The 27,482-nt window shown below is 41.3% G+C and overlaps 1 protein-coding gene and 1 long non-coding RNA gene across 2 annotated transcripts in view; one reads left to right on the top strand and one right to left on the bottom strand.

Moving 5' to 3' along the window:
- TSPAN5 (tetraspanin 5) overlaps positions 1-27,482 on the bottom strand; it is a 139,539-nt gene that overhangs the window by 33,064 nt on the left and 78,993 nt on the right. Inside the window, exons 2-3 of the mRNA XM_018566294.1 lie at positions 15,417-15,467; positions 3,841-3,987 (exon numbers count right to left, since the gene is read on the bottom strand). Of these exons, the coding sequence (XP_018421796.1) occupies positions 3,841-3,987; positions 15,417-15,467 (198 nt within the window). The remainder of the gene's footprint in view (positions 1-3,840; positions 3,988-15,416; positions 15,468-27,482) is intronic.
- The window catches only part of LOC108795105, an 11,166-nt gene continuing 6,212 nt past the window's right edge, over positions 22,529-27,482 (top strand). The window contains exons 1-2 of the long non-coding RNA XR_001941735.1: positions 22,529-22,539; positions 22,873-22,875. This is a non-coding gene — a long non-coding RNA (uncharacterized LOC108795105). The remainder of the gene's footprint in view (positions 22,540-22,872; positions 22,876-27,482) is intronic.

Genomic DNA, 27,482 nt, shown 5'->3' with positions numbered 1-27,482 from the left:
TACATCTAATTACTATATTATTTAAATACAAATTAAAATTATTACAGTAAATAACATAAATAAACTAACAATATTTCATTAATGTGGATAATTTTTTACTTGTTCACACCATGTCTGGCTCATGTCCAGACCAGAACAGTTTATTTCTGGAGCAAAAAAGCATCCCAAAAGTGTCCCTATGGTATTTCTGGGCTTTGTCCACAACAGCACAATCTGTTCTGGACCAGACAAAAAAAATACTGCTAGTCTCATTTCCTCTGGTCTAGAATGCACTGGAACGCATGGAAACTGATTAGAACGCACCTGAAAGCCCATTTTAAGCTTAAAAACTCCCCACTCCAGAACACAGCAAAGTCACTGTAAAATCGCGGCAAAACGCAATGCACCCCATGCCAGATCTGTCTGGAAAATGGTGTAAACCTGGCCTTAACACAGAACAGATTGACCCGTTGCAATCTGGCTTTCGTCCGCAACACTACACAGAAACTGCCCTTCTAAAACTTACTAACGATCTACTAGCTGCTAAAACCAATGGCCACTAATCCTCTCCTCTTCCTCTTTCCGTGGGGTCCCCCAAGGGTCTGTCCCTGGGCCCCTTCTATTCTCTATCTAAACTTCTTCCCTGGGTCAATTGATAGCCTCCCATGGCTTCCAATACCATCTTTATGCCGATGACACCCAAATCTATCTCTCCACTCCTCAACTCACCCCGTATAATTTTTCCTCCTCTCAGTGTTCCCTCCCCCAACTTTCCCATCACTATCAACAACACTACGATCAACTCTTCCCATCAAGCCAGGGTACTCTGTGTAATCCTTGACTCTGAGCTCTCCTTTCAGCCCCACATCCAAATCTTGCCGACTCAAAATAAGCCCCTTTTTAACAAACGAAACCACAAAGCTTCTAATTCACTCCCTTGTAATCTCTCGTCTCGACTACTGTAACTCCCTTGTTGGCCTACCACTAAGCAGGCTATCCCCCCTTCAGTCTATCATGAATGCTGCTGCCAGACTCATCCACCTTACCAACCGTTCAGTGTCTGCCCCCCCCCGCCAATCCCTCCACTGGCTCCCACTTGCCCAACAAATAAAATTCAAAATACTAACAACAACATACAAAGCCATCTACAACTCCGCCCCAACCTACATCACTGATCTCATCTCAAAATATCACCCAAACAGTCCTCTCTGTTCCTCTCAACACCTCCTGCTCTCAAGCGCTCTCATTACCTCCTCCCATGCTCGCCTCTGGAACTTCTCCATAGTGTCACCCATCCTCTGGAACTCCTTACCCCAATTTGTCAGCATATCTATCTTTTATCCTTAAAAACCCATCTCTTCAGGGAAGCCTACCTCATCTCAACATAACTGGCTTTTACTTCCTCCAATAATTCAATCCAAACAAGTATTACCTTTTGTATCACTTGCCCCTCCTGCTAGATTGTAAGCTCTCACGAGCAGGGCCCTCCCAACCCTATTGTTCTGAAACTGTATTGTACTGTAAATTGTATTGTAACTGTACTGTCTCCACTATTTTGTAAAGCGCTGAGCAAATTGTTGGCGCTATATAAATCCTGTATAATAATAATAATAATATGTGGTGACAGTTAACAATTGTTGAAAATGGAACTCTTGTAGGCTGACAGAATGTAGAAACAGCAAAGTGAAGGTGACCATCACTACAACAAAAGAGCAGTGCCTTTAATGGTACCAGTTTGTTAAAATGTAAGAAAAGACTAGTAAAGATGAGTAAATGTACAGCACATACTATTCAATAGTTAAAGTATTTTACTACATTTATTTAATCTTTGTTTTACAAATACATATTTAAATCATGTCAAATGACTCTAAAAGCACTATGCATTTTTTAAACAGAGAATGCCGCAGACTCCCTTCCCCTGTGTCCCTCTCTGCCTCTCATTTAAATCTCAGATAGAGCCATATAGAGGGAGTGTGATGACTCACTTGTGTGTATAAATTACAGCTTCAGCTATTGAGATTTTTAAACCCTTCCTACCTGCAATCTGTACATCAACGTTCCTTGGCACAATGTCCCGTGCCAGGTTACATTAATTTATGTTAAACCCCTTTGAGAACACTTTGCTACTTATGGTTCTCCATCCTGACTGTGACCGATTCCTAGCACTCCTTTATAGTTTTGATGGTAAACAAGAGCTTCAACCTGCCAATGAACACTGCCACCTTCAGCCTGCAAGGTTCAACTGTAATCCAATGTATTTAATTGCTCAACTGTCAGTCACAGTTTCACTAGTAAAATAAAATGAATAAAAAAAACACACATATACATCAACATATATATATATATATATATATATTAGAGCTGCAGCTAACGATTATTTTCAAAATCGATTAGTTAGCCGATTATTAGGTTCGATTAATCGGTTAATCGGATAAACAATAAAATAAAGTTTAAAAAATGGCTCCAGTGATGGGACTACTAGTTTGTATTGAGGTTGTAGTCCATCACAGGAGCAAGCTTGAGCGGTGGAAGTAAAAAAGAAAAAAGATAGTGTGGTGTGCAATATAGTGAAATGGAAAGTGTAAAATTATACAGCAATGCATGCAGAATGGCACCGGCTGTAGAGGACTGCAAAAGCACATTATACAGTGCAATGCAGAATACCGCCAGCTATAGAGGAATACAACACATCCTAGCAATAGTACAATATAGCTGGCGGTATTCTGCATTGCGCTGCATAATGTACTATTGCTAGGTTTTGTAGTCCTGTATAGCTGGTGGTATTTAGCATTATACCACTTTATAACGTACTATTGCTGGGATTTGTTGTAGTCCTCTATAGCTGGTGGTATTCCGCATTGCGCTGTATAATGTACTATTGCTAGGTTTTGTAGTCCTGTATAGCTGGTGGTATTTAGCATTGTAACACTTTATAATGTATTATTGCTGGGATTTGTTGTACTCCTCTATAGCTGGTGGTATTCCGCATTGCACTGTATAATGTATTATTGCTGTGACTTGTAGTCCTCTGTACAGCGCAATACAGAATATCACCAGCTATAGAGGAGTACAACAAATCCCAGCAATACATTATACATACAGTGTATAATGTATTTGTGGGATTTGTATTCCTATGTATAATATACAGCACAATGTACCATCAGCTATAGAGAAATACAAATCCCAGCAATACATTATAGAGTACCATGTGTGGGAAAGTGCAGGCTTACCTGAGCAGTCTTCCAGCAACTTGCTTCTGAGATTGGACCTGTCTATCAGCGGCTGTCATCCCCCCACACCTGCTCCTCCTTACTACATCTCCCCGCGTCCCTTGCCGATCGTGGATGTGGATGGGCAGGAAATGTGACGCGGGGAGGAGGTGCGGCGTGTGGCGCGTGAATGCGAGCGGGTCTGGCAGCGGCAAGCGTGAGGTGGGGAGGAGGTGCGGCGCACAGCGTGCGGAGCTGTGAACAGGGCCAACTGATCGGAAGCCGATTAATCGATTATTGAAAAAGTTGACAACTTTTTCAATAATCGATTATGTCGATTAGTTGTTGCAGCCCTAATATATATACATATATACATATATATACATATACACACACACACACACACATACATACATACACACATTTCCATATGCAAATTGGATGTTATTGTTACATTAAACAACATGTAGGCAACAAAGACCCCTGGAAAGGGTTAAACAAGTAAAGAAAGTAATTCTGACAAGAGCATGAAGCTACATCTCCTGGCTAGGAATGAGAATATATACATACATAAAGAAACTTGATTGCAATTCACATCTACCCAAGTGTATCATACATGAAAGAAGCAAAATAGATTTTCCAATCTACTTACAAATTTTAAGAGAAAGGTGTTTTCCCGGAGGGCACCGATACACCCAGCAAAGCCCAGGATGAACATCACCCCTCCTACTACCAGGAATAGCCAGACGGGGTCAAATCCCCCAAGGTCAGTAATGGAGGAGATGTTGGAGAGCACACCCTTTAGGGGAAAGAAAAGACAGCCATGTATGAGATACAACAATACACAAACCTACATATAGCATAAATGTTTATGTGATAATATTTCCATGAAGCATAGTAAACCCCTCAGTTTCACAATGCTACTGAACAACCTGCATAAACATATTCTAGAATATCTCAGGTACCTAAAATCCCAAAGTGTTCCAATATGTATAATTTTAAAACTTCTAGTAGTAAATGGGGTCAAAGTGAAATTGATTTTGAATACAGCGACAAAAAGTGCAGGATGGAAACTTTTGCTTGAATGAACATTCAAGATACTCCATTCACTACAAATTCGAATGTTAAAATCAAAAAAAAATTTGATCAATTGTAAATTCTCTGACGAATGTCCTGATGAGATTTTTCATATGAACTTTTGTACAAAAATTTACCAGCGCCTGGCCAGCTTAAGATGGACATGGCAGTATAGGGCAATCTCCCCAAAGGGACAAAGACAGGGAAAAAATTACAGGGACTTAACCATTCATCTCTATTTAAAACAAAAATAATTATTTTGGCTAGACTGTACTGTGAAAACCCTTTTATAAAATTAATATGCTTGCCAAAAACAGTGTGGCCCATAGCCCTACCCTAGTCTAGTCTATCTATATGGAAAACAGAGCTTGGCATAAAGTCCTGAAAGTCTGCAAAGAACAGCCAGTAAATGCTGAATGTGTAAACTGCTATGGATCCATGTTTCTTCCTCACACCTCATTAATCCCCCTTTATTCTAAATTCAGAAAAGTGCAGTTAGCCAAAGCTATATTCTGAAGTTACTGATTGTAAAAAAGAAGTCTGTGCCCCTGACAGATCCATAAATACTTAAACACATGAAGAAATTTGTGAGAGGAATAATTTTTATCTCTGCCTAGCCTCAGTTTACAGGCCTGTTTTTCTACAGAACAGGAGAATCGGAAAACAGCATGGATGAGAAAAGCCCCCCCCCCCAAAAAAAAGGAGGGTGGGGGACTAATAAAAACACAAGTAGAAATACAGCTGTTATCTTGGCACAGACCATGCTATGGGGGCCATGTAAACATTTCAAGGAAGGTTTAATTTACTCTTGCATGCATCATGCTGACCAGAGATCTAACGAACACAGACCAGAAAAGGTGACGGAAGATGAAAACTGATTTCTAAAACTGCAATAAAGGAAATCTGGATGTGGTTCACAGCAACCAAAGTTTTCATTTTTTTTTCTTGTGAAAATAAAAGCTATAGCAACAACTTTAATTTTCTGTGCATCAGTTCTCAGAATCAAGCCCTTATTGACTACCTCAGGAATAAAGCTAAATTGCCACAAACTCCCTGAGATCGCAGGCAGTAGGCAAGCAAATATAATATTCAATAAAGAAATGCAAACAAACAGCAAGTTGGATAAAAAAAATTGGCCGCAGCCCTTTATTATTGGTTTAAATAAATAGAACATTAAAATCGTCAAAAAAAACCCCTCAAACCATATTTAACAACTTAAACCAGCTCATCCTTATCAGATGACTTGCCTCGAGTCCTCGTGAGCAACAGGTGCAGCAGAGGGAGGAACTGAGACTCCCATTGCCGCGTTCCCATGAAGGAGGGGAACCTTGATACAGGTACCCCCCTTTCCTTTACATTCTTGGAGCAAATAGGAATAATTGTATATGAAGGAAGATTTTCTTTGAGATGGCATTTCTGGCATGCACATTTAACTCCCCACACATTAGCACCAAAAGAGCCTCTGTTGCAGGAGAACGGGTTTTTTTTTAACGTGCTACGTTTGAAGAAAAGACATTATACTAGGGATGTTCAGATACCAAGTACTGAACTCGGTACAAGAACATGTGCAGATACTTTTCCAGCTCCAGGACTAGACTAGATAAAAATCCTAAAGTGAGCAGCTGTCCTTTGTAAGGAGCATACGGAGCTCCTGGGATTTGTGCAGTTTTATGCATTATTGTTTTTTTTATAAATATAGATAAGTGGTGCACCAATACCATTTTTCCAAGTACAGGTACTTGGATTTTTTTTTACAAGTACTGATACTTGTCCAAGTACTCACAGATACAAGTGCTGATAAATTTTTGTTTATTGTCATGTGGCAGTTTTTCTAAAACAATACAGACTATTGATTTCAGGACAATGGTGGAGCGCCAGAGCCAGGGCCCAGCTTCAACCCTGATAGTTCTTGTGAAAATGCCAAGTATCGGCACAGGTATCTGGACATCCCTACATTATACTTGACTTTAAGGTCACTTAAGCAGTCTTGGCTCTATTGCAGTGATATGGTGGCTAAAGACTCTTCCGCATCGCACACTTCTGGGCGAGTTGGCTGCCCAGTCCCGGAAGAATGTGGTTTCATTTGGCGGTCCCTACATTACCTCGGTGTCCTGTAGTGAAGTAAGGTCCAGTGGATGGAACAACATAGCTCAGGGAGGGACGAGGCATCTGACACTCCTGAAAGCATGCAGAAAAATCTTCCACCAAATAAATGCATAAGAGCTAAGACCAGTGAAGTAGCAAGCAAGACAGGTAGGCATTACATATTTTCTTTACAGGTAAGTTAATTTTTGCATAGCTTAGTGAATGATGTGAAGCCAAAGTTAAAATTCACTTTGCAAGAATGCTTAATTTTGGAAAAACAGATTTTTTTTCGCTATTCGGCTAAAGCTGTGCTGACTTCATTCACTAAGTTGAGTGAATTTTCCCCTAAACTTAGTAAATGAATTGACACAGTGCTTACTTTATTCATCCAATCATGTGTAGTAGAAAAAAAAAAAATCTTGTTTTTTAAATTTTCCTTAAACATGATTGGGTATTCTTTCCACAATGAATTTTCACTTCACCATACTTACACATACAACGATCAGCTATAACAAGCCCCAACTCATTGAGGCATGGATTCCACTAGACCATTCAAGGTATGCTGCAGTATCTGGCACTAAGCTGTAAGTAGCAGATCTAAGTCCTGTAAGTTGCGAGGTGTGGCCTCCATGGATCGGACTGGTTTTTCCAGCACATCCCACAGATGTTCGATTGGATTGAGATCTGGAGAATTAGGAGGATTCAAAGTAACATCTACATGAATGGCAGAACTTAAGGTTTTCCAGCGGAATATTGCATACGGCATTATACTTCAGCTGCCGGCTTGACTTCGCCCCATAGTGCATCCTGGTGCCATCTCTTCTCCAGGTAAGCGACACACACACTTGCGCACACCGGCCCGTTTGGCATTTGTCTTCCGAGCACGCCACTAACTTTTCGGCAGGTTTTCAAGCGTGCTCGGGAGACAAAAGACGTGCGACCGCACAGTAGAAGCGGTCACATGCCTTCCATACATCTGCTGATTATCGTACGCTAAATCGGCAGGTGTATGGGCACCTTTACACTGATGCCGTTATCAGGCAGCTGCAGGGACAGAGTCAATCAGACCGGCTCTGTGCCTTATGGTTGCTGTGATTCGTTATCACAGTAATGTTTATATTGACAAGCCCTCTCCTTCCTCTTACAAAAGAGGAAGGGGGGAGCAAATAAACTATTAAATAAATGATTAATTCATTAATTAGTTCCTGGTGAAAGCGGCAGCAAAAGCAAGAAATAATAAAACAGAATAATGTTAAATGTTTAATCCTTTTACCCCCTCTTCTCTACAGTATGTCAACTCCATTCTATCTCTGCTCTGACCTGTATACTAAAACACTTTCACCTCCCTTAACCATGCACTGTACCATGCACCTCCCACTGTATGTGACCTGTACATTAACCCCTTCACCTCCCCCTCCCTCTGTGTATGTCCTGTACATTTAATGTATCTAGTATAGCATTACCAAGCTCCATGTTTTAACTCCCTCAATGTCAGCATGTTTGTTCAATCAAAAAAAAAAAAAATTAAATGTAGAACAATAATAGGATCACCTTGGGGTGTCTACTTTCCAAAAAGGGGTTATTTCGGGGGTTTTCATATTGTCCTGGAATTTTTATTTGCTACGTTTTAGAACATAAAAAAATAAGAGAAAAATTAGTTTGTTTGTTTTTTGGGGTCTTTTTTTCTCTTTATATTAGTAAAAAAAAAGTTCTGAAGAGTACTGAAAATGGAAAAAAGGCCTGGCGAGGAGGTTTAACATGGTACTGGAGTGGTTAAAGGGGCTTGTTGTCCGAGTATAGGTCTCCTTTAAAATATTTGACTGTTATAAAAACTCTAAAGTTCATTTAGATATGTGTAGGAGCAGTATTTCACATATTACAGGGTTGGTCATGCTGGAGAGTCTGGAAGGATCACCTACCTTTTAAAACAATGAAAAGCTATATCCCTTTAATTCTATGAACAACTGTAGAGTATAGTTACAACATGAAGCTGGTACAACAAGCAGTACAGAAATGCCTACAATGTACACAGTAAATAAATTCAGGATTCTGAAATCATCAGCGATTCTTTAATCCCAGTTGACCCATATACTCCTGAACTAGATGACAAGCCGTCCCCTTTAGTGATGGATTTGAAAATGATCAAACACCTCAGTAAAAAAAAAAACTCACCCTGTAGGCTCAATAAAGATTCTGCTGCAGCTTAATAAAAAATATATAATTTCCTAGCATCACAAAGTAGGTTTAAGGCAAAATAGTTCACAGGTACAAGAGAAACGTCTGTGTATTTCCTACAGCTACACATTTATATTCGACTATTAACTTTGGATCCCAAATTCTGTATTTTAACTGAATACAGCACTTGAATCTAGGGAGGTTGCTGGGGTGCAGGACTTCTGTCTGTTAAAGGGAATGTGTAATATTTTCTTTACACACACACACACACACAATATTGCCAAAAGTATTGGGACGCCCTTCCAAATCATTGGATTCAGGTGTTCCAATCACCTCCATGGCCACAGGTGTATAAAATCAAGCACCTAGGCCTGCAGACGCTTTTACAAACATTTGTGAAAGAATGGGTCACTCTCAGGAGCTCAGTGAATTCAAGTGTGGTACCGTGATAGGTTGCCACCTGTGCAATAGCTCCATCCATGTAAATTCCGTGCTACTAAATATTCCACAGTCAACTGTCAGTGGTATTATATCAAAGTGGAAGCAACTGGGAACAACAGCAACTCAGCCACAAAGTGGTAGGCCACGTAAAATGACAGAGCGGGGTCAGCGCATGCTGACGCCCACAGTGCGCATAAGTTGCAGACTGTCTGCAGAGTCAATAGCTACAGACCTCCAAACTTCGTGTGGCCTTCAGAGTTGCACGCCAGTGCGTAGAGAGCTTCATGTTATGGGTTTCCATGGCCAAGCAGCTGCATCCAAGCCTTACATCACCAAGTGCAATGCAAAGCGTCGGATGCAAGCACAATCTTGGTGTCTCCAATCTGCTGGTAATGCTGATACGCCTCTAGCGGAGGGCACTCCATGGCTGAATTTTCCATTTAGATTATGGCTCTGCAAAAGCATATGAAATAAGTACCACGGGTCTTTGATAAAAACTGAGCACTTTATGGGACTATCGGAAAACTATGTGACTATCGCACACAATCATGAACTATGTGGCACTCGCCTCATATATGAATTACGCTGTTTTTAGAGGAGGTCTGTGATAGGATCATGAACAGCATACTTTTAGTTCTTCTGATACACAGAAGATGTAATACTCAGAAAAGTGAGGAGGCTACCCCGAAAGGAGTACTGATGTTTGGGTCGATATGATGTGAATGAACTAGAAGTGCTAAAGGAGGCTGGAATTAATCTTGTGGTACATTAAATTCTACCAAGCAAATTATAGGATGCTTGCTATCTATGAGTGATCAGGCGATCTGTATAGCAACATTTCTTTTTTTTCAGTCATGGCACCCTTTAAAAGTATGCAGAATCTTGAGGCACCACAGTCTAAAATATAGAAAACATAAATGAAAAAAATGTGTGGCCCCTCCAAAATCCATACTAGATCCTTATCCGAGATAGAGTTCAGAAATTTAAGGGAAAACCCATGCAAAAGCACAAAAAAAGTGGGGTTCCCACATTCACATCTGAGTTCCCCCTTTACATTAGGTGCCTCCTCCTTTCAAATAAGAGCCCCCACTTTTTACATTAGAGTACCTCCTTAACATTAGGTGTCCCCTCTACATCAGAGTCCGTAATCCACCCATCACACCAGGAGTAGCACCTGCAACAGCAGAGAGTGGGAAGGGGAGCAGGCCTGGACGGAGAGGAATGTTAGTCCTTTTCGGAACGGATCTCACCCTCCCTGGATTAGCGTAATTAACTTCCATGATGCTGACAGCTGTCTGCACCATGAGAAAGGCATGATGCGGTGAAAATATTTCGAAGAATCCCTGAGGAAGCCAGAAGGCACCCCAGGTTGCCACAGCATCGTAGTTGAGAAAGGCTGCTGTATAGGATGGCAATGTGATCTGATGGAACTATATAGAATAACTAAACAATGCTATGGCTAAGATCTATGACATTTGCTATTGGTATTAAAGGAGGACTCCATTATGGATCTTAAGAGCTTATAAATTTGGTGCACCAAAAAGGACAAAGCTAAGGATATAATGGCAGAGCGGAGATACTTGATATAGTTTGAATTACGGAAATGATAAACCATGTCTTTACTTATATGAATATATAAGCATTGTGCCGGAGGGAGATTTTTATGCTTTTTTAAATGTGTATGTCGATTGGTGGGTGAGTAGTATATATTTATAAATTAAAAGATATAATTTTTTGCATATAAAATATGGATGGTGATTCATGATCATAATTCCTGCTCAGATATCTTGTTCAAGAGTGATTTGTTAAACAAAAGGTATTCTGAGAGTAAATCTAGGCGGGGACTGATTTAAGTTTAGGAAATATAGTTTCACTATTGCATTTTCTTCCTTTTTTGTGTGTAAAACATTCTTAACTGTACATATGTAAATGCTCGGATCAGTGTTTACCAGCATACAGCCGCATCCGGTCATTGATCTGTACAGGTGGTTTGGGCTGTATGCAAAACCTGTGACTCCTGAGTGCACAGTTACAGTGTACGTCCCTCTGCGCTTGTGTGTGTGTGTGTGTGTGAGTATTTCAAGATAAAGCCCACTTTTACAACAAAAATAAATGCATTTATTTATTTTTTTTGCACCCGAGCCAGTAAAGCAATCAAACCGCAATCAGTGGATGGCGGGGGCAATGCTTGGGTGCCTGCAGATTCTCACGCCCATTCCTGGTTGTACTGAGGTATGGACATTCAGTAACAGGGACAGTAGTAAGAATGAATGAACTACAAGTACAGTGATGTCACCGCACTTGTATTTTGTTGAGGACAGCAAGTCCGAATGTGACGGTGTCTAATGGGACTTTGAGCCTGTCAGAAGATCTGTGAATGGATTGCATGGCTATTGGATGGAGCCACAGCATATAAAAAAAAAAAAAAAAGAGTAGCAGTCTGTGGGTGGAAAACCCTGCGATTCAGGTAAGTGGGGGGGAGTGGCGATGTAACCATGTTTCATGTTATACCCTGAATATGGGTGTAACATGAAACATGGCCTAAAAGGTAAAAGTAGCCTCAAGCAGGGAGGCTAAATGAGGCTGGATCACAAAAGCAACAGTGGATAACCAGTTTTTTTTTTTAAAGCTTCCTGCAAAAGACGGCCCTAATACTTATCTCTCCAGCAGGCGCTAACACAGATTTTTGTTCTTTTCAAGGGCTACGGCCACTGAATAATCTTTAGCATCTGACACACTTCTAGGTATGTCAGCTGCCTAATACTCCAGTGATCTCTGTGGTTCCATCAGCCAGCCCCTTCATCACTACAGAAGTGGCACAGGGACCAGCAGACTGAACCACAGAACACAGCAGATGGAGCAGGAAACTAAAGGTGCCCATACACCTTACAATTATCTGCAGATTGTCTGTGGTCAGATGAAAAAAGTGCCACAGATTGACCCAGGTGGAGATTACTCCTTCCACACAGTTAAGTGTAGATGGAGGAATCTGTTGCAATCTGTTTCCATCCGACCACAGAAAATCTGCAGATAAATTGTAAGGTGTATGGCCAGCTTTACACACCCAGAAACATTCAATGCTAAATATTCTTCAGGTAGTGTGGCTCTGCACAAGAGCAAAGAGTCAGAAACCACCAGAAAAGTATTGGGCATCTTTTGCACAAACTTTATTTTTTTGAATTTTTGCTTTCGCAGGTATCCGTCGCAATAATAAAAATGTGTGCTCACAAGACACACATTATATTTGTCCCTTAAGTATTGAAATGTATAAAACTGCCTAAGAAATAAATGCATTGATTGTCGATACATAAGGACTTGCTGTTCACTATGGAATATAGAAGCTTCAATGTTGTAAAACAGTAGTGACACAAAATGGCTTTAGTGTCATATAAACTAATTTGAATACGAGTCCCCAGATTCCTCCCTGTTTAAAGTACAGACACATTCTGCAGCCAGACAGTCATAACAAGTTTCAAGAATAGATTTTAGTGTCTTCTGCTTTGTTGGGATTTCACCAGATACACCATTCAGGTTTTTTTATAGAACACAAGCTGCATTTGATGTAACTGGAAAGGACAGGTAAATGGACTCCATGTTACTATTCTGCCTCTAAGGAGAAAAGTAAATGGTTAGGAAATAATTTCAAACTGCTAAAGAAATCAATAGAGAGTCACACAAAAATCAGGCTTGGTAGTTTATACTTTACTTTATCCAATTATTCCATAAAGTATTTCTCTTCTCTTTATGCCATTATTTCCTTCACAATACAAATGTGTAAATTTCATTAATAATACGGATCATGTCACAGCACTTCCCTACATCTAAGTTTTATTTCTGTTGTTTTTAAAGCCATAAAAATAAGAATTGCTGGGAGGTAGGGATTTTTTGCAGAAGAGACATGCAAAGACTCTGCCAAAAAAAAAAAGTCTTCCTTCTAGGGATGTCCCGATACCGATACTAGCATCGGTATCGGGACCGATACAGGGCATTTTGACAAGTACTTGTACTTGTAAAATGCAAAGCGCCGATGCTTGCGCTATTTTAAATCTTTTTTTTACCTTCAGGCTGTTGTGCGGGAGAGCAGCGGCCAGTCAGCGCTGGTCCGGTGGGAGGAGCTCCAGGTGGGTTCCTAATTTAGCTGGCCGACGACTGCCCAGAGGACCCCGACACGCGCGGTACCTCTGAGCAGTTGTCGGCCAGCTAAAATAGGACCCCAACTGGAGCTCCTCCCACCGGACCAGCGCTGACTTGCCGCTGCTCTCCTGCACAGCGCCGACTACCACCTATCCAGCGAGGCACCAGCCATCATCGAGCAGTAAGTGAGGGCCTGGGGTCCCTATTAGGAACCCATTAATATTAGCAGAGGATAATTGTAAATCTATTGCCTACAGTGTATTAGCAGTGTGTCCTCTATGGGGGTGATTTACTAACCTAAACACACGCACGCACTAGGTGCGTGTGATTTTTACACAGCAAAACGTATTTATCAACCAAAAAGTCTCTAAAAGCATATTTCCACTAATGCCATATATGGAAAAATCATGCACATGATGCATATATAATGCTGCTTCACAGTTTAGACAAAAATGGTTAGCTCATGCATTTACATTCCTGCATTCATCAACGCAAGCAACACAATGTAGAGCTAATTTACACAACATCACCTTGCAATTCATGCAGGGCTTTGCACAACACACCTGCTGGGTGTGTACACACTACACAGGTGTATAGATTCCACCAATAGATCATGCTGGGAGGGAACACACTACAGAGGTGTATACTTGTTCGTGGCGTGTTTATAAGGTTAGTAAATCAACCCCTATATGTACTACATATAGAATACACTGCAGCAATAGATTTACAATTCTCCCCTGCTAATATGAATGGATTAAATGATTCATAGTACATAACATGTAGTTGTACTACGGATCATTTAACCCATTCATGTTAGCAGGCGAGAATTGTAAATCTATTGCTGCAGTGTACACTGCAGCAATAGATTTACAATTATCCTCTGCTAATATCAATAGGTTAAATGATTTGTAGTACAACTACATGTTATGTACTATATATCATTTAATTTTAACCCATCCATGTTAACCGAGGATAATTGTAAATCTATTGCTGCAGTGTGCACACATCAGTATCGTTTTTACAAAACAGTTAGTCTAAATTGTCATTTGAGCATTATTCGCAACCAAGACCAGATTTCCATCACTGGAGCCTGCTTTCACACAACATTTGGTACCCAAAGCAACACCCTATGATCATTAATTTAACACAGAAATTTTTTTCTTTCAACTGCTCTTAATCTGGCACAGAATATTATGACTGTGTGTAAATGGGACCAATTGCATCCATGCAGTAAAACCACTTGATTGATTTTATCTTAATCTTTTCCATAGTAAAAGGAACACAAATGTTTTTGAAAAACTGGAAGGGATGGATGTGTATGGCATCAGCTCTGAGAATGGGTAACCAGAAACTGAACAGGAATCCAAACGCTGGCAATGATTTAAACCATTAGTTGGATATCTCAGCTAGAACCCTTCAAATGCTAAAGAGCCAGTCTCCCAGAAAATATTAAACATATGTTTTTTGTTTTTTTATCAGAATGGAGCAAAAGCACATTTAAGAAGTCTGCTAGATCAAGGCACATACTGTATAAAAATGAAGATTTTTCTCGGAGTTGGTTCCCAAGCTGCCCTCTTTAGCACTGTCCGCAATACAATGTGGATGCCTCTCAATGGTATCTGCTATGCGAGTCATTTAATATTTCCCCAAGTATAGATTAATATTAACAGCATTTAGGAATAAATACAATATTTGAACATTTAAGGATCCTATTAAAATAAACAAAATATAGTATGGAAAGTAATCATAACACACAATCCAATGGAAGACCATACACAGGTAGATTTTCATTTGAATGTTCATATGAAAAATCTCATCAGAACATTTAAAAATACCATCAGAGACTTGACGAATGTCTCTCGAAACTTTCATTTTAAAAAATTGGATTTGGGAAACGGATGGAGTTTCTGGAACGAAAACCACATACACTGATAGAATTGCATCAGTTCTAGAAAAAAATGTCCATCCTACTCCTTTGCTTTGTTTGCCACTACAGTTAAAAAAGATTGTTAATTTGACCCCATTAACTTAGAAAATCAAAAGAACATTCCAAGAACAATATTTTTAACCAAATTCTGCTGGTGCATGGCCAGCTTAATATTTATTTCAAGCCAACAGGAAACAAGAAGCTGAAAGTTGCATATGTTATTAAATATTATTGTACATACAATTGCCATGTTATCAATAACTCTTTTACATACAGAATCACTTGCCTTTCTGGTTCACCGTTCTTTTAAATTTTAATATATATAGCTAGATTTATATAGATATAGATCTATCTATCAAAAAAACACACAATAAGATTTTAATACATACCTTTTCACTCCATGCCCATAGGCCAACTCCAAGAAAGGCTATCCCCAAAAACTGAAAGAGATAAAAATAAAGCAGGTGTTAAATTTCATATTTTAGGAATGAACACACACATACATACATATACCCACTAATGGGACTATTAACCTTTTTTAACCCAAGATTCACATAACTTACACCCAAAATTCACAATGTACCACTTTCGTTTTAATTCAAAAACATGTGAATTGTAGGTAAACGAGTGAATCTTAAATGAAAACAGTGATAAATAGATCCGCAATTGTCCTTTAAGAGCTCATTAGGATGGGCATTGAGCCACATCTGACAGATACAGCTTACTGCTTAGTAGTTGTACGTGTATTTATGCATGTATGTTTATCAGACATTTCGCTCACATAGCACAGGTAATCCCATTTAAGATGAAAGAAGCATTCAAGGAATGTATTCCTTGCTGTATTTGGCCACCAATGTGCATTGTAGGCTTACTCTTGTTACATAACCTGGCACTGTGTTTTGTGCAAGCAAATACATACCTGAACTTTTCAGATTCCATCAACACTTGTGGCCACGCATATTGATGGTGCCTCGTTCACACCAACAGCATTGGACTGCCAGCCCAGCGCAGTCCCAAGGCAAAAACAATGCAATTTGCCTTTTGTTCTATGGCTTAAATTCACATAGACCCGCTGTGTTGTGAGCAAAAAAAAAAATGTGTGCATCTTTGTGCAGAGCAACATGTTCTGTCACACTGTATTGCATCACGACACACTGCCATGTGTCTATGTTTAGAAGAGGGGGAAAAATAAGCATTAACAATACATTGCAGCACAATAATGCATGCTCTGTGTTGTGTAGAAGCCCTAAGGTTGAAGTGTTGGGAGGCTAACTTTAGAATATATAGTATAGTAAACTTAAGGATATAGTACATTCCCCTATATCTAGCATTCAAGCAACCAGCAGTCTCATACAAACGGCAAAAAAATTGTTTTTGCAGCTTTATTTAGAACTTCATACATCTTTCAACTCCTTTCTGCTAGATAATGCATGCATTTTAGCAATTCAAATATTACATTTGAAGGTGTCAGAGCATCCAAAGGATTATGAAAGTTCATAGTCTGTGAAGGAGCAGGGCTGAAAGATTAGGGGAAGCAGAAGCCTTGGGAGCTTGACGTCAACCATCCAAGAAGAAATGTAGGAAGCAGCTTACGCTCCTTGTGATCAGAAAGTAATGGGTTTCAATATTTTACTGTTATTATTTTAACTTAACACAATATATTTTTTTCACAATATTTTTAATTTCTGGTTTTTGTAGGACCCACTGTAGTAATGTAGTTTATATACTTTTAATGAGCAAAAAGGTCTGGACATGACCTGCGCATGCGTGCTGCTCACTTCATTTAAGTGTATGGCTGGTCTGTACTCTTCTGGTTCGCTTGGGCCACCATAACTATGGGCCAGCTATAAACGTGAACTTCATGAAGGGTTCATGCATACGGCTTTTTTTTTTTTTAAGTTGTGTTTGTATCAGTACAGCGGATTTAAGGATTTCAACACAGGTGTATTGTTTTTTTTATGGGCTCCTGAACATAGCTTCGTAAAGATCCGTAAATTTGCGCTGTGTCCAGATATGTAAAATCAAAATTGAAGAATCTGTGTCTGAGGTCAGTAACTTTACACATGTATGCATGTAAACATGTGTGAATGCATGTTCACGCATACAAGCGTAAATTTATTGGATGATATTGGATGCTAATATGGAATTCAGGAGCCAGCAGGATTTTCTTGTTAGCTCCATTGACACACCCAGTAGCATGGGAGATCATTAAGTATTCTGCATCAATCTCCGGTAATACTGATCAGACATGTTTTGGCTATATTCTCACTGAATTATGCTAACAGATTGGGATCATTGTTAAAAATGTCATTGCATGGGGGGCGGAGCTTGTCAATGGCCGCGGCTGGACATGTTTGTCCTTAGCTCTGCTGCTGTGAATCGGGCATCGTGCTGAAAAGTGTCACCACCGGCCGTCCCACCGCTCACAATGGGATCCAAACGGGGTAAGAAATCCCAGGGCTCCAAACCGGACCGCTCGCGGAACCCGAGAGCCGCGAATAACAGCTTCTTTGCGGCTCCGGTAACCACGCGAGCGGCCGGCTCTGCAGGCCGCATGGCGGAGACACGTGGGGACTCCCCGGCCTCCCCAGACTCACATACATCACAGCCGCCTGGTCTGTCGCCCGCTCTGGCCGATCGGGAGGCCACATCTGATGAGGACTCGGTCCCAGGTGGCTCCCCTGGTGACATGCGACACCTGCTGGATCACCTCCCCTCTAAGAGGGACATGGAGGCGCTATTTGCCCGCTTTGAGCACGTCCATAGAGCAGATGTGGCGGGCCTCCATGAAGCAATTAAAGGGGTCCATGGCCGACTGGACACAGTGGATCTCCACGTGGACGCACACCGGACAGCCATCACGGCCCTACAAGCTACTGCTGTGACACAGCATAAGATGCTGCAGGCTATCTGGACGCACATGGACGACGCAGAAGACAGGAATAGGAGGAACAATGTGCGCATCCGCGGCCTACCAGAGGCAACGGGCACGATGGACCTGGAACCCACCATCCGAGGTATTTTTAACTCGTTACTGGGCAGGAGGTCAGAGGAGCCTATCGACCTCGATAGAGTACACCGGGTGCCCGGGTTTCGGAACCCCTCCGCACAACAGCCCAGGGACGTGCTGTGCCGGGTTCACTTTTACAAGCAGAAGGAGGAAATCATGGCCAAGGCCCGCGAGCGTGGATCGCTTGACTTTGATGGAGCTACCATAACCTTTTTCCCGGATCTGTCACCCCGCACCATGGCTCGCCGCAGGGCTTTACGGCCTCTGACCGCCCTGCTTCGGGAGCTCCGCATCCCCTATCGGTGGGGTTATCCATTCCATCTGTTGGTGAGACAAAATGGCCGCCTGGTGATCCTGCGTTCCCCGGCTGATTTGGCGGACTTTCTGGCTGCTGCGGGCATTACATCCTCTGTGGTCCTGGATTCCTGGCCAGATCCCCCGGCTCCCATATTTCCTGAGGTACCATTGCTTCCCCAGTGGTCTACAGTGTCCCACTCGAAGAAATCCAAGAGGGATCCGGCTACACGCAGCTCCCTGCCTTAAGGGATACAGCTCGACGCTTAAGAGTTTACCTTACTTGAGGATCTCCTCGCCCTGATGTGCCTACCCTGGGAAGTTTTATTACCCTTGCCTTTTCTCTACACCTGGATATCCGGGGGGCCTCACCCCCCTCCCCCCCCCCGTTTTTGTCATATGCTGTCTGGTTCGCTGGGATGCAACACGGCCGTATCCTCTGCACGCACGCACTCCATGACAGGGGTGCAGTACACAAAATAAGGCGCATGCCTTTTGATCTTTGCGATAGCCCCACTACGTTACCTGCAACCACGGGGTATGAGTTGAGAGAGCACATGCATATCTGCCTGCTGCGCATGTCCTAAAGAAATGGAATGTGAATACATACCGTGGGACTAGGTGGATGACCGGACGTGTCTGTATTATGTTCCAGTGTTCTTGTATTTTTGTATTTTTGTACTTTGTCTATTGCAAAATTGAAATAAAATCTTATTTAAAAAAAAAAAATTTCATTGCATAATATAAGAGATCACATTAATCGCCGTTCTGTGAGCTACTCAGAGCCAGTTTCTTTTGTTTTTACACATTTCCCCAGATGCACAAACCTACAGAACAATATACCGTATTTGCCGGCGTATAAGGCAACTGGGTGTATAAGACGATCCCCTAATTTTCCAGTTAAAACATAGGTTTTGGGCTATACTCGTCGTATAAGACTACCCCCCCTTTCGAGGCTTCATATTTCCTTCTTCTTGCTGGAGCACAGATGGGGTTTTGTCTACCAGCCATTTTGTTTAAATACAAACACTAATCTGTCAGCCCGCTGGATGTGCGGTAATAATGTATGTACGGTAGCTTTGGCTACATACAGTTTACAGTTTACTGAGCAAATCACGGCGAGCGATGTATTCTATTAATGCTCGGATTGGCAGAGGTTGTGTATATCGCTAGCCGTTATTGGCTCAGCATGGTATACTGTATGTAGCCGAATCACTGTACCGCAATGACCGATACAATTCACACCCTCTGCAAAGATGTAGCAGCATCTATTCTTAAAGGAGAATTATGAGGTGATTGATTTTCACTCAGCCTCATAATCTGAGCCGACCTGTGACAATGAAACAGGTGGGCTCAGCAGATCGGGAAGTGAGCGAACACATACCGTTGCTCGATCACTTCTCGATCCTGTGGCGGCAGAGAGGGACTGGATTCCCCCCTCCCGTCCGATCCTCCAGCGCTGACTGGTGGGATGGACGGGGGAGGGTACAGCTGGCTCTGCCTCTAGATAGGCAGAGCCAGCTGTCACTCACGCAGCTGGGTGGATCCAGACATAAATTGTCAGTGTACCGCGAGCTGTAGCTCGCGGTACACTGAGCTTTGGGTGACGGGAGGACACTAGTTTGTGTCCTCCTGTTACCCTTAGGAGCACTATGGGGGAAAGCCCTAACCCCATAGTTCTCCTTTAATATTAATGACATCAAGCTAAGTGTTCCAAGCTCACGCAATGAGATAATACCACAAACAAGGCAGTACAGGAAATTATTTTTATTTAAAGCACACCTGTGGCAAACTAAAACCAAAAGTTAATTGCATGTATCTGCAGACCATCAGAGTGTCCCAGAAGCTCTAAAACTCTCAATAATGGAGATTCCAGCTTCCGCAAGTCAACGCCCCCAACCTACCTATTGTTTAGTGAGGCCACAAAATAACAGGTATGAGCCAGGAGGAATTGGAGAGAGGCTTGAATTCCACTACTAAAGACACAATCTGCATAACCGAATGCCGTGATTTTTGCCGTCCGTCCGTTTTTCTACTACGGGCGGACGGCAAGAGGTTAAGGCCTCTTGCACAGGGGCACTGTCAGTTCTAATCAGCAGGGCATCCATGCACAGATCCCCTGCTGAGCAAAACAGTACGGAAGTCACCATTGTAATATCCATGTCTGTCTGGTGTTTCTCTGTCTTTCAATGGAGGAAAAAACTGAACTTACTGGACCCATGATAGGCCTTATAGGGAGTTGGATGCAAGCGGACAGGTGTCTGTTTACATCAGATTAACTCCGATCCTTCAGGATCAGGTCCTCCAAAATGGAACACCGTTCCATTTTGTTTTGCAGACCTAGACGTAATCATGGGTAATCATATGCACGAGATACGGTTGCCTATAGACTAACAGTGGGTGTTACTAAATGAAAACCAGTACTGAGAGAGATATGGTGTGAACCACTGCTAATCGCCATATAAAAATGCTAGTTCCTTGGCCACCGTTCACTTCCTACATGCAGCAATTAACGTCAGAACTCTTGATCTGAATTCTTGTGTCAGGTCAGTGACTTGGAAACAATGGAAGCCAGAGACAGCCAAGGCAATTAGCATTTTTAAAAGGCAGCATCGGCAGTCTACATATTCTCCTAATACAGGTTTCCTTTAAATAATCTTAAGGCAGGTTATTAACAAATAAAAATGATGCTTATAGTCTACTATAGCTTACGCTATTTAGATTTTTGCATCCATTCTGTACATGGAAATTACTGCTTTGGGTAGTTTATTCAACAGTGCACCCACCCTAAGGGGTTCATTCATGAAAGTCCTGCAAGGTGAAAAGCTGCGTGGATGGTGTTCGCACAGCACTAGCGCCCCTAGATTGTGCTGATGAGTATAGGAAATTCCTATACTATATGGAGTATAGCCAGACTGAACTTTTTTTTTAAAATGAGCCCCTAAGCTTAAAAAAAGTCCCCTTTAAATGAATGCCTGCAATCAAGCATCCTTCAAAAAAAATGTCACCTAAACTCACTAATGTATTTTTAATTGAACCTACATGTTGGCCAGAGAAGAATTGTTCAATGCTTTGGGAAATGAAGTTTGAATCAATTTGTTGCTACAGACAAAAGTTGCTCCAGCATGTTTTACTTACACAGGAATGGCACAGTCTTCATCTTGCTTTATAGCTATTTGGTTGCTGCCAAATTACAACTAATGTTTTTCTCTGATAGGGACTCAAATGACTTTAAAGTTAACCTTGAGTTTCTTTAAAAGTATTAAATCAAGTTCCAGTATTCAGTTCCAAAATGCAAAGTATTTTATTATGCAAACAGTGATTTCAGTTCTTTTAAATTGAGCTTCAATGGAATAACCAGTTAACTTCTGAACAGCACCGAGCAAGAGAGGTAGGTTATAGTTTGGGAATAAAAGGCTGATCACTACAGTAGAAGAGTACATTATAATGTAAACAAAATTGGAGTTCATTCCTCATGCAAGGATAATGATGAGAGAACGCAATTCTCTACTTGGAACTACTGCTTACTGCAAAGTTTTAACATGGACATTTCCCCTTGAAGGAAGTGGAAAAAACTGGGAACACTTTTAGACACGACATGAAAACCACTGGCATGAGACTTTAGTCATGCAATTCTGCAGTTTATTAGCTTCTCCCACTGCCAAATTAAGTATCTTAAAGGCTGAAGCAAACAAAAGAAGCACAAGACACAGTGTAATTTCAAGAACATCGATAAACAAGTTGCTTAATGGCAATTGGGATAATATTTATAGGGAAAGGTAATTTGGTAGTACAGGTATTCCTCACTTAACGACCGAGTTCCGTTCCTACGACCAGGTCGTTAAACGGATTGGTCGTTAAGTGAGGAACTCTATACAGTACTGTACTGCATTAGTACAGTACTGTATAGCGTTGCCGATGTACAGTAACGAACAGTGTACTGTACATCGGGCAATGAAAATACTTACCAGGACCCGCAATGAAGATCGGAGGACACCACTTCCGCCGGCGACACGGCGCACTGACGCTGACGCACAAGGTCGGAGGTCGATCGGCGCTCCGTCGTAAGTGCGAGTGGTCGCAAAACAGGTAAGTCGGTAAGTGAGGAACATCTGTAGTGTATGGAAAAGAGATGGAAAATGCAGACTTCAGTCTAGGAAAAGAAAATGACTAAACAGCTTGCAGTGAAATTCTATTTATTTGACATGGTACTATGAATGAGCATTCCTCCTTTGGGAATGGAGAAAGGAAGGTGAAACATAGTTCGGTCCTGGTGTCAGCTCATCTCAAAGTGGGGGCAGACTAGCAGGGTTATTCACAAAAGCGTGAAGAGTTTGGAGAAGGCATGACAAAGGAACAATCTATGAGAACATAACTCAACTGGAAAGTGGGCTGAATTGGAGAATTTTTCCAAATCAGCTATTTTGGCCTAAATTGTTCACTTCTTCTGCCTTCTCCAAACTCTTCACCCTTTAGTGAATAACCCTGTAGTTGTTTTAACTTCCCTGATTAGGGCGCTTGATCCTGCCCACAGATATCAGATGGTTACTCAATACAGCTGAAAATGGCCAAACCGAGCCCCAATTTGCATTCATATTTTAAAGCTGGACTCCAGGGAAAATGATAAATACACTGATGAAATATATATATGGAATCTGTTTAACCTGTCATAGGATGTATATTTCTGGCCATATAGTTCTGTGATTTACACAGCCCTGCCAGAGAGCCTTGTCTGGCAGTGCAAGAAGCCGAATTTTTCTCTGCTGTAGGTGAAGTTTACAGGTCTTGGCTTCCCCACCACTCCAGCCTATGACTTGAAAGTGAAGGAGAAGCAGAAGACTGGTGAGATCATCCCTCTTCCACTCTGCTCTCACCTCCTGTAAGCATGGCCGTTGTTGTTAGCTCAGAACAACTGACTGGCTCCTTGTGCAGCTTCTGCCTTTTGCCGTCTAATCTCTATTGGGCAGGGACTGCAAGAGGCTTATGCCACATCAGATTTAAGTACTTACACAGCTTCACTTAAAAAATACATTTAAATGATGTAATAAATGATTACAGATCTAAAATTCCTTTGGTTTTTATATTTCCTGGTGTTCAGCTTTAACTGATAACATATGTACTATGATTACACAGTTACATCACACGTGGGTTTTCTTCTTTTTCCATATGGAACAACTTGGAGTTCTGTACTTAGGGTTTTACTATTAAAACTCTGCAAACTTTATCACTACTGCACCAGTAGTGATAACGTTTGCAGAGTTTTAATAGTAAAATATTTGTTCAATGACGAAAAAAACCTACCTACATTGAGATTGTACATGTCTCCTATGTTTGTGCGTTTCCTCTAGGTGCACTGGTTTCTCTTATACTGCAATAGCATACTAGCAAGTTAACTAGTGGCTTACTAGAATGGTTCTAGAGTGTGTAAGAATGTAGTAGGGACATTGGCTCCATCATGGACTATTAATGTATCGATGTATTCTATAAAAGATATGTGTAATATGTATGTGCTACATAAATACAGGATAAACATTTTTTTAAATAATGCATGCGCAAATGTAAGGCAAAGCGGAGCGGAGTTTTGAAAACATATGATAAATTGTATATTTTGGTTTTTAAAAAAGCAACATATTGCTTGAACATCTTTATAGACTAGCTGGCTTTTCTGTTGACTGCTTTTTCCCCAGTGTCCAATAATTGTCTACTGGACCTTTCAATCAGCTGTTAGTAAAGGTACAATGACTGAGTCTTTCATTCCTATGATTTATCAGCCATCTACTGTGTTTTAGTAACCAACGTTGTGATACCACCTAGTACAGGTACCATAGCAACTGAGGAACCAATCAAGTGAAAATGACAGTTTTCATACAGCTCATGGGGCTGCATGCTTATGTTTCATTGTCAATAGTGCTTGAAAAGAAGATATCAGAAGTACACAGAAAAAACATACCAAAACAGAAACAGAAAATGTTGGTTCTGATGTATGAAATTAGCCCACTTTTTTATCACACGCGGAGAATAAAAAACTTCTCTACATCATTCATGACTTCCTAAAATGACGCTCAATGGCACATCTGGAGTGTTGGACACATAATGAATGCACCACACTCGTGGTTTCTTAGTCCTGTACCTTTCCCTAATGTGGTGGGGTGGAGCCGAGGGTAGGATAGGTAGGTTAGAAACAGTCTTTAATTTTCCCAAAAAGGCAAAAGCAATGCTTCCAACAGGTACATGACTCTGAGGCAACCACAGACAGTTCCCATGCGAATGCATGACAGAATTCTAAACCGTGCTGTAGACACTCTATGAATTCCAAAGATAGTGTGTAAATATTGCAGAGTTCAGGAGTCAGGGATCACGAGCAAAAACAGGTCTTTATTTTTCGCAAAAAAGGCCAAACAAACAATGCTCACAGCAGCGAACAGCAATTACTTATCTTTATCTCAATAATATAACACAAAGTCTGCACAAAGGCTGGTCTGAAACTATGTCCTTGTTTATCTGTAAAAATGTTGTAAGCTGGACAGGGTGGTAATAATCTTTCATCTGGTTGCTTCTTTATTTTTTTTTATCAATCTTTCATTTTTGTATTACAACAAAAAATCTTTCATTTTTTTACATACAACTTTATTGCTATTACATGGGGGGCTAAGAAGCCCCCTATGGGATAGCCAATTTACATGACAGGTCCTCTTTATGGAGACATCAGGGGTCTCCAAGACCCCTAATGTCACCTAGGGACCTCCAGAGAAGCTGATGAAGCAGAGATCGGCTTCATCAGCTTCTGTAGCTGGATAGTGACACTGAATGCAGGACGTGATGTAATATAGATCACTTCCTGCATTCGGGGACTGAGAGGAGATCAAAAGGGAGTTCGTGTACTGAACTCCCTTTGATCTCCTGTCACAGAGCCGTGCCGGTCCCGGCTGCATCGGGCACAGCGGATCTCGGGACCGGCAACGGCAGTGACAGCTTCTGATACAAGCGATCGAGCGTCTCTCGAGACGCTCGATCGCTTGACTGTAAAGCTCCCGACCGGCCATGTAATTACAACGGCCGGCCAGGAAGCTGCTCGTCGGGCTCCACTGTCTGCTTGTCAAAGACGAGCAGACTAGTGGATTTTTCAAGCCCTGTGTGTGTGTATATATATATATATATGTAGTTGATACCGAAAAACCGGCATCAGTGCATCCCTACAGCTCTCCCCACTGTAGCACTCTTTGCCAGCATCCTCCAACAAATGTAAAGTTGGTCAGGGATCAACAGCGTAGCCATATAACAGAAAGTCTTTATTTTTCCCCAAAATAAACAAAATAGACAATGCTTCTTAGCAAATGACAACGGCCTGCCTCCAGCTGAATAACTTAACACAAAATCTGCTTCTCTTCAGCAAAATAACAAACCAGTGTGTCACCGACTAAAGGCTTGTACTCGCAAGAGGGGTTTTACAGTCCCAGAGCTTTTGGGGGAGTTTTCCGAAAGACAGGCAGTCCTCAACAGATCAGCAACTCCAACAACGGTTTTCCAGGCACCTGGCTTGCTCACAAACACATACTACTACATTATGTGCTCTGTTAAACCCCTCCTAAAAAGGTCCTGCTGCCCCCTTAAATGCACCAAAAGCCAAACAGGGGATGTATCATCAGTCCAAAGTGCACCCCTGGCATCCAGTGCAATATTAATACATACACACATACTCATGATTGTTTTACAAATGAACATTTACAACATGAGAAGTGATTCCCAGTGTGCTATAGGTTTTCTAAAGAGATAGAACAGCTATAATTATCTTTCATTAGCCTTTCATCAGAGTCACCTGTTCGCAGGAAGGGAATACGAGTGGAATGAGACACTGCTCTGTCTTCACTTGTGTTTGTACATTTCAGCTTGACAAATATAGAGCTCTGTAAACAACAGGATTTTAACAAAAATGACCTAAAGAGTAAGCTTACTTTCTCACAAAATGTAAGAAAATTAACTTACCGATAGCACCCACCACCTTTCCCCGGGCCCCTGCTGCACGTAACTGTGTAATCCTACGCCAGCCATTGTACGGTGTGTACACTGTATTTCACAACCCCACAGTAAGTAATAAGTATAATGCTTCCAAATAGCGAACGATCATTGGTCAGCAGGAACATATGACCACATTGACCAATGACAAGTGCTCTGAGTTGGGGACCAGGTCCCACAAGTAAGAAGCGCTTCTCAATAGTCAGCCTGGTAGTGTGACAGTGCTGACCAACAAGACCAACAAATACTTGATATATTCTTCACTGGTTTCCTGGGATACTGTCTATTCTGCCATAGAATACAAGAGGCAACAAAACGTATGATTGTATGATGCTATATGTCACAAACATTTTCTATTTGATTCTGGTGTGTCATGACTTGGAAAAGACTGGGAACCTCTGAGGTAAGTTATAAAATATGTATGCTTTATAAGACTTCAACTGGGTGTCCTTATAAAATACATGACAATCTACTGCCTAGTACTGTTCTAGTAGAACTGCCAAAACAAAATCTTAAAGCTGTCGTGTGATCTCTTGAACTAGAGAAGCATAAGTTTCAGCTTGGCTTATTAAAAAAATTAAAAAAAAAAATAAAACCAAAACTCTTCTATCTCTGACTCAGTTCTGCAAGACATTCAGCAAGCTTATTTTCGCAGAGAGATTTGATGGGTTTAATTTACTGTTTATATCATTATGGTCTCAAGGAGGTTTCAAAAATAGGAATGCATATTTCAAGTGCTTTCAGGCATCAGGAAAGTATGCATAATTATTTTCTAATTCAAATTCATAAAGCGCAGGTTCACATACTGTTGCAGTAGGAAGAAAAAGCAGTTCTTGCCATTATCCTGCTTCAACCTCTGTAATGTCACAGTAAAATAAAGACTCGCTCTTCCAACATCTCAACATACAAAAAAATATAGAGGCAGAATGATAAAATGCCGCTTGTACTGCAACTCGTTTATTGTTGATAAATGTAAAGTTACGGTATGCACTTGGGGACTAAAATCATGCATGCTTCATACACTCTAGTTGGACTACAACTGGGGGAGTCAGTAAATGAGAAGGCTCTGGGTGGTGTGGTAGATCATAAATGTATCAATAGCATGCAATGTCAAGCTGCAGTTTCTCAAGCAAGCAAG

The sequence above is a fragment of the Nanorana parkeri genome, unplaced genomic scaffold, assembly GCF_000935625.1.
Source record: "Nanorana parkeri isolate BGI_ZX_2015 unplaced genomic scaffold, ASM93562v1 scaffold933, whole genome shotgun sequence".
NCBI lineage: Eukaryota > Metazoa > Chordata > Amphibia > Anura > Dicroglossidae > Nanorana > Nanorana parkeri.
This window is presented reverse-complemented; position numbering and strand designations above follow the sequence as displayed.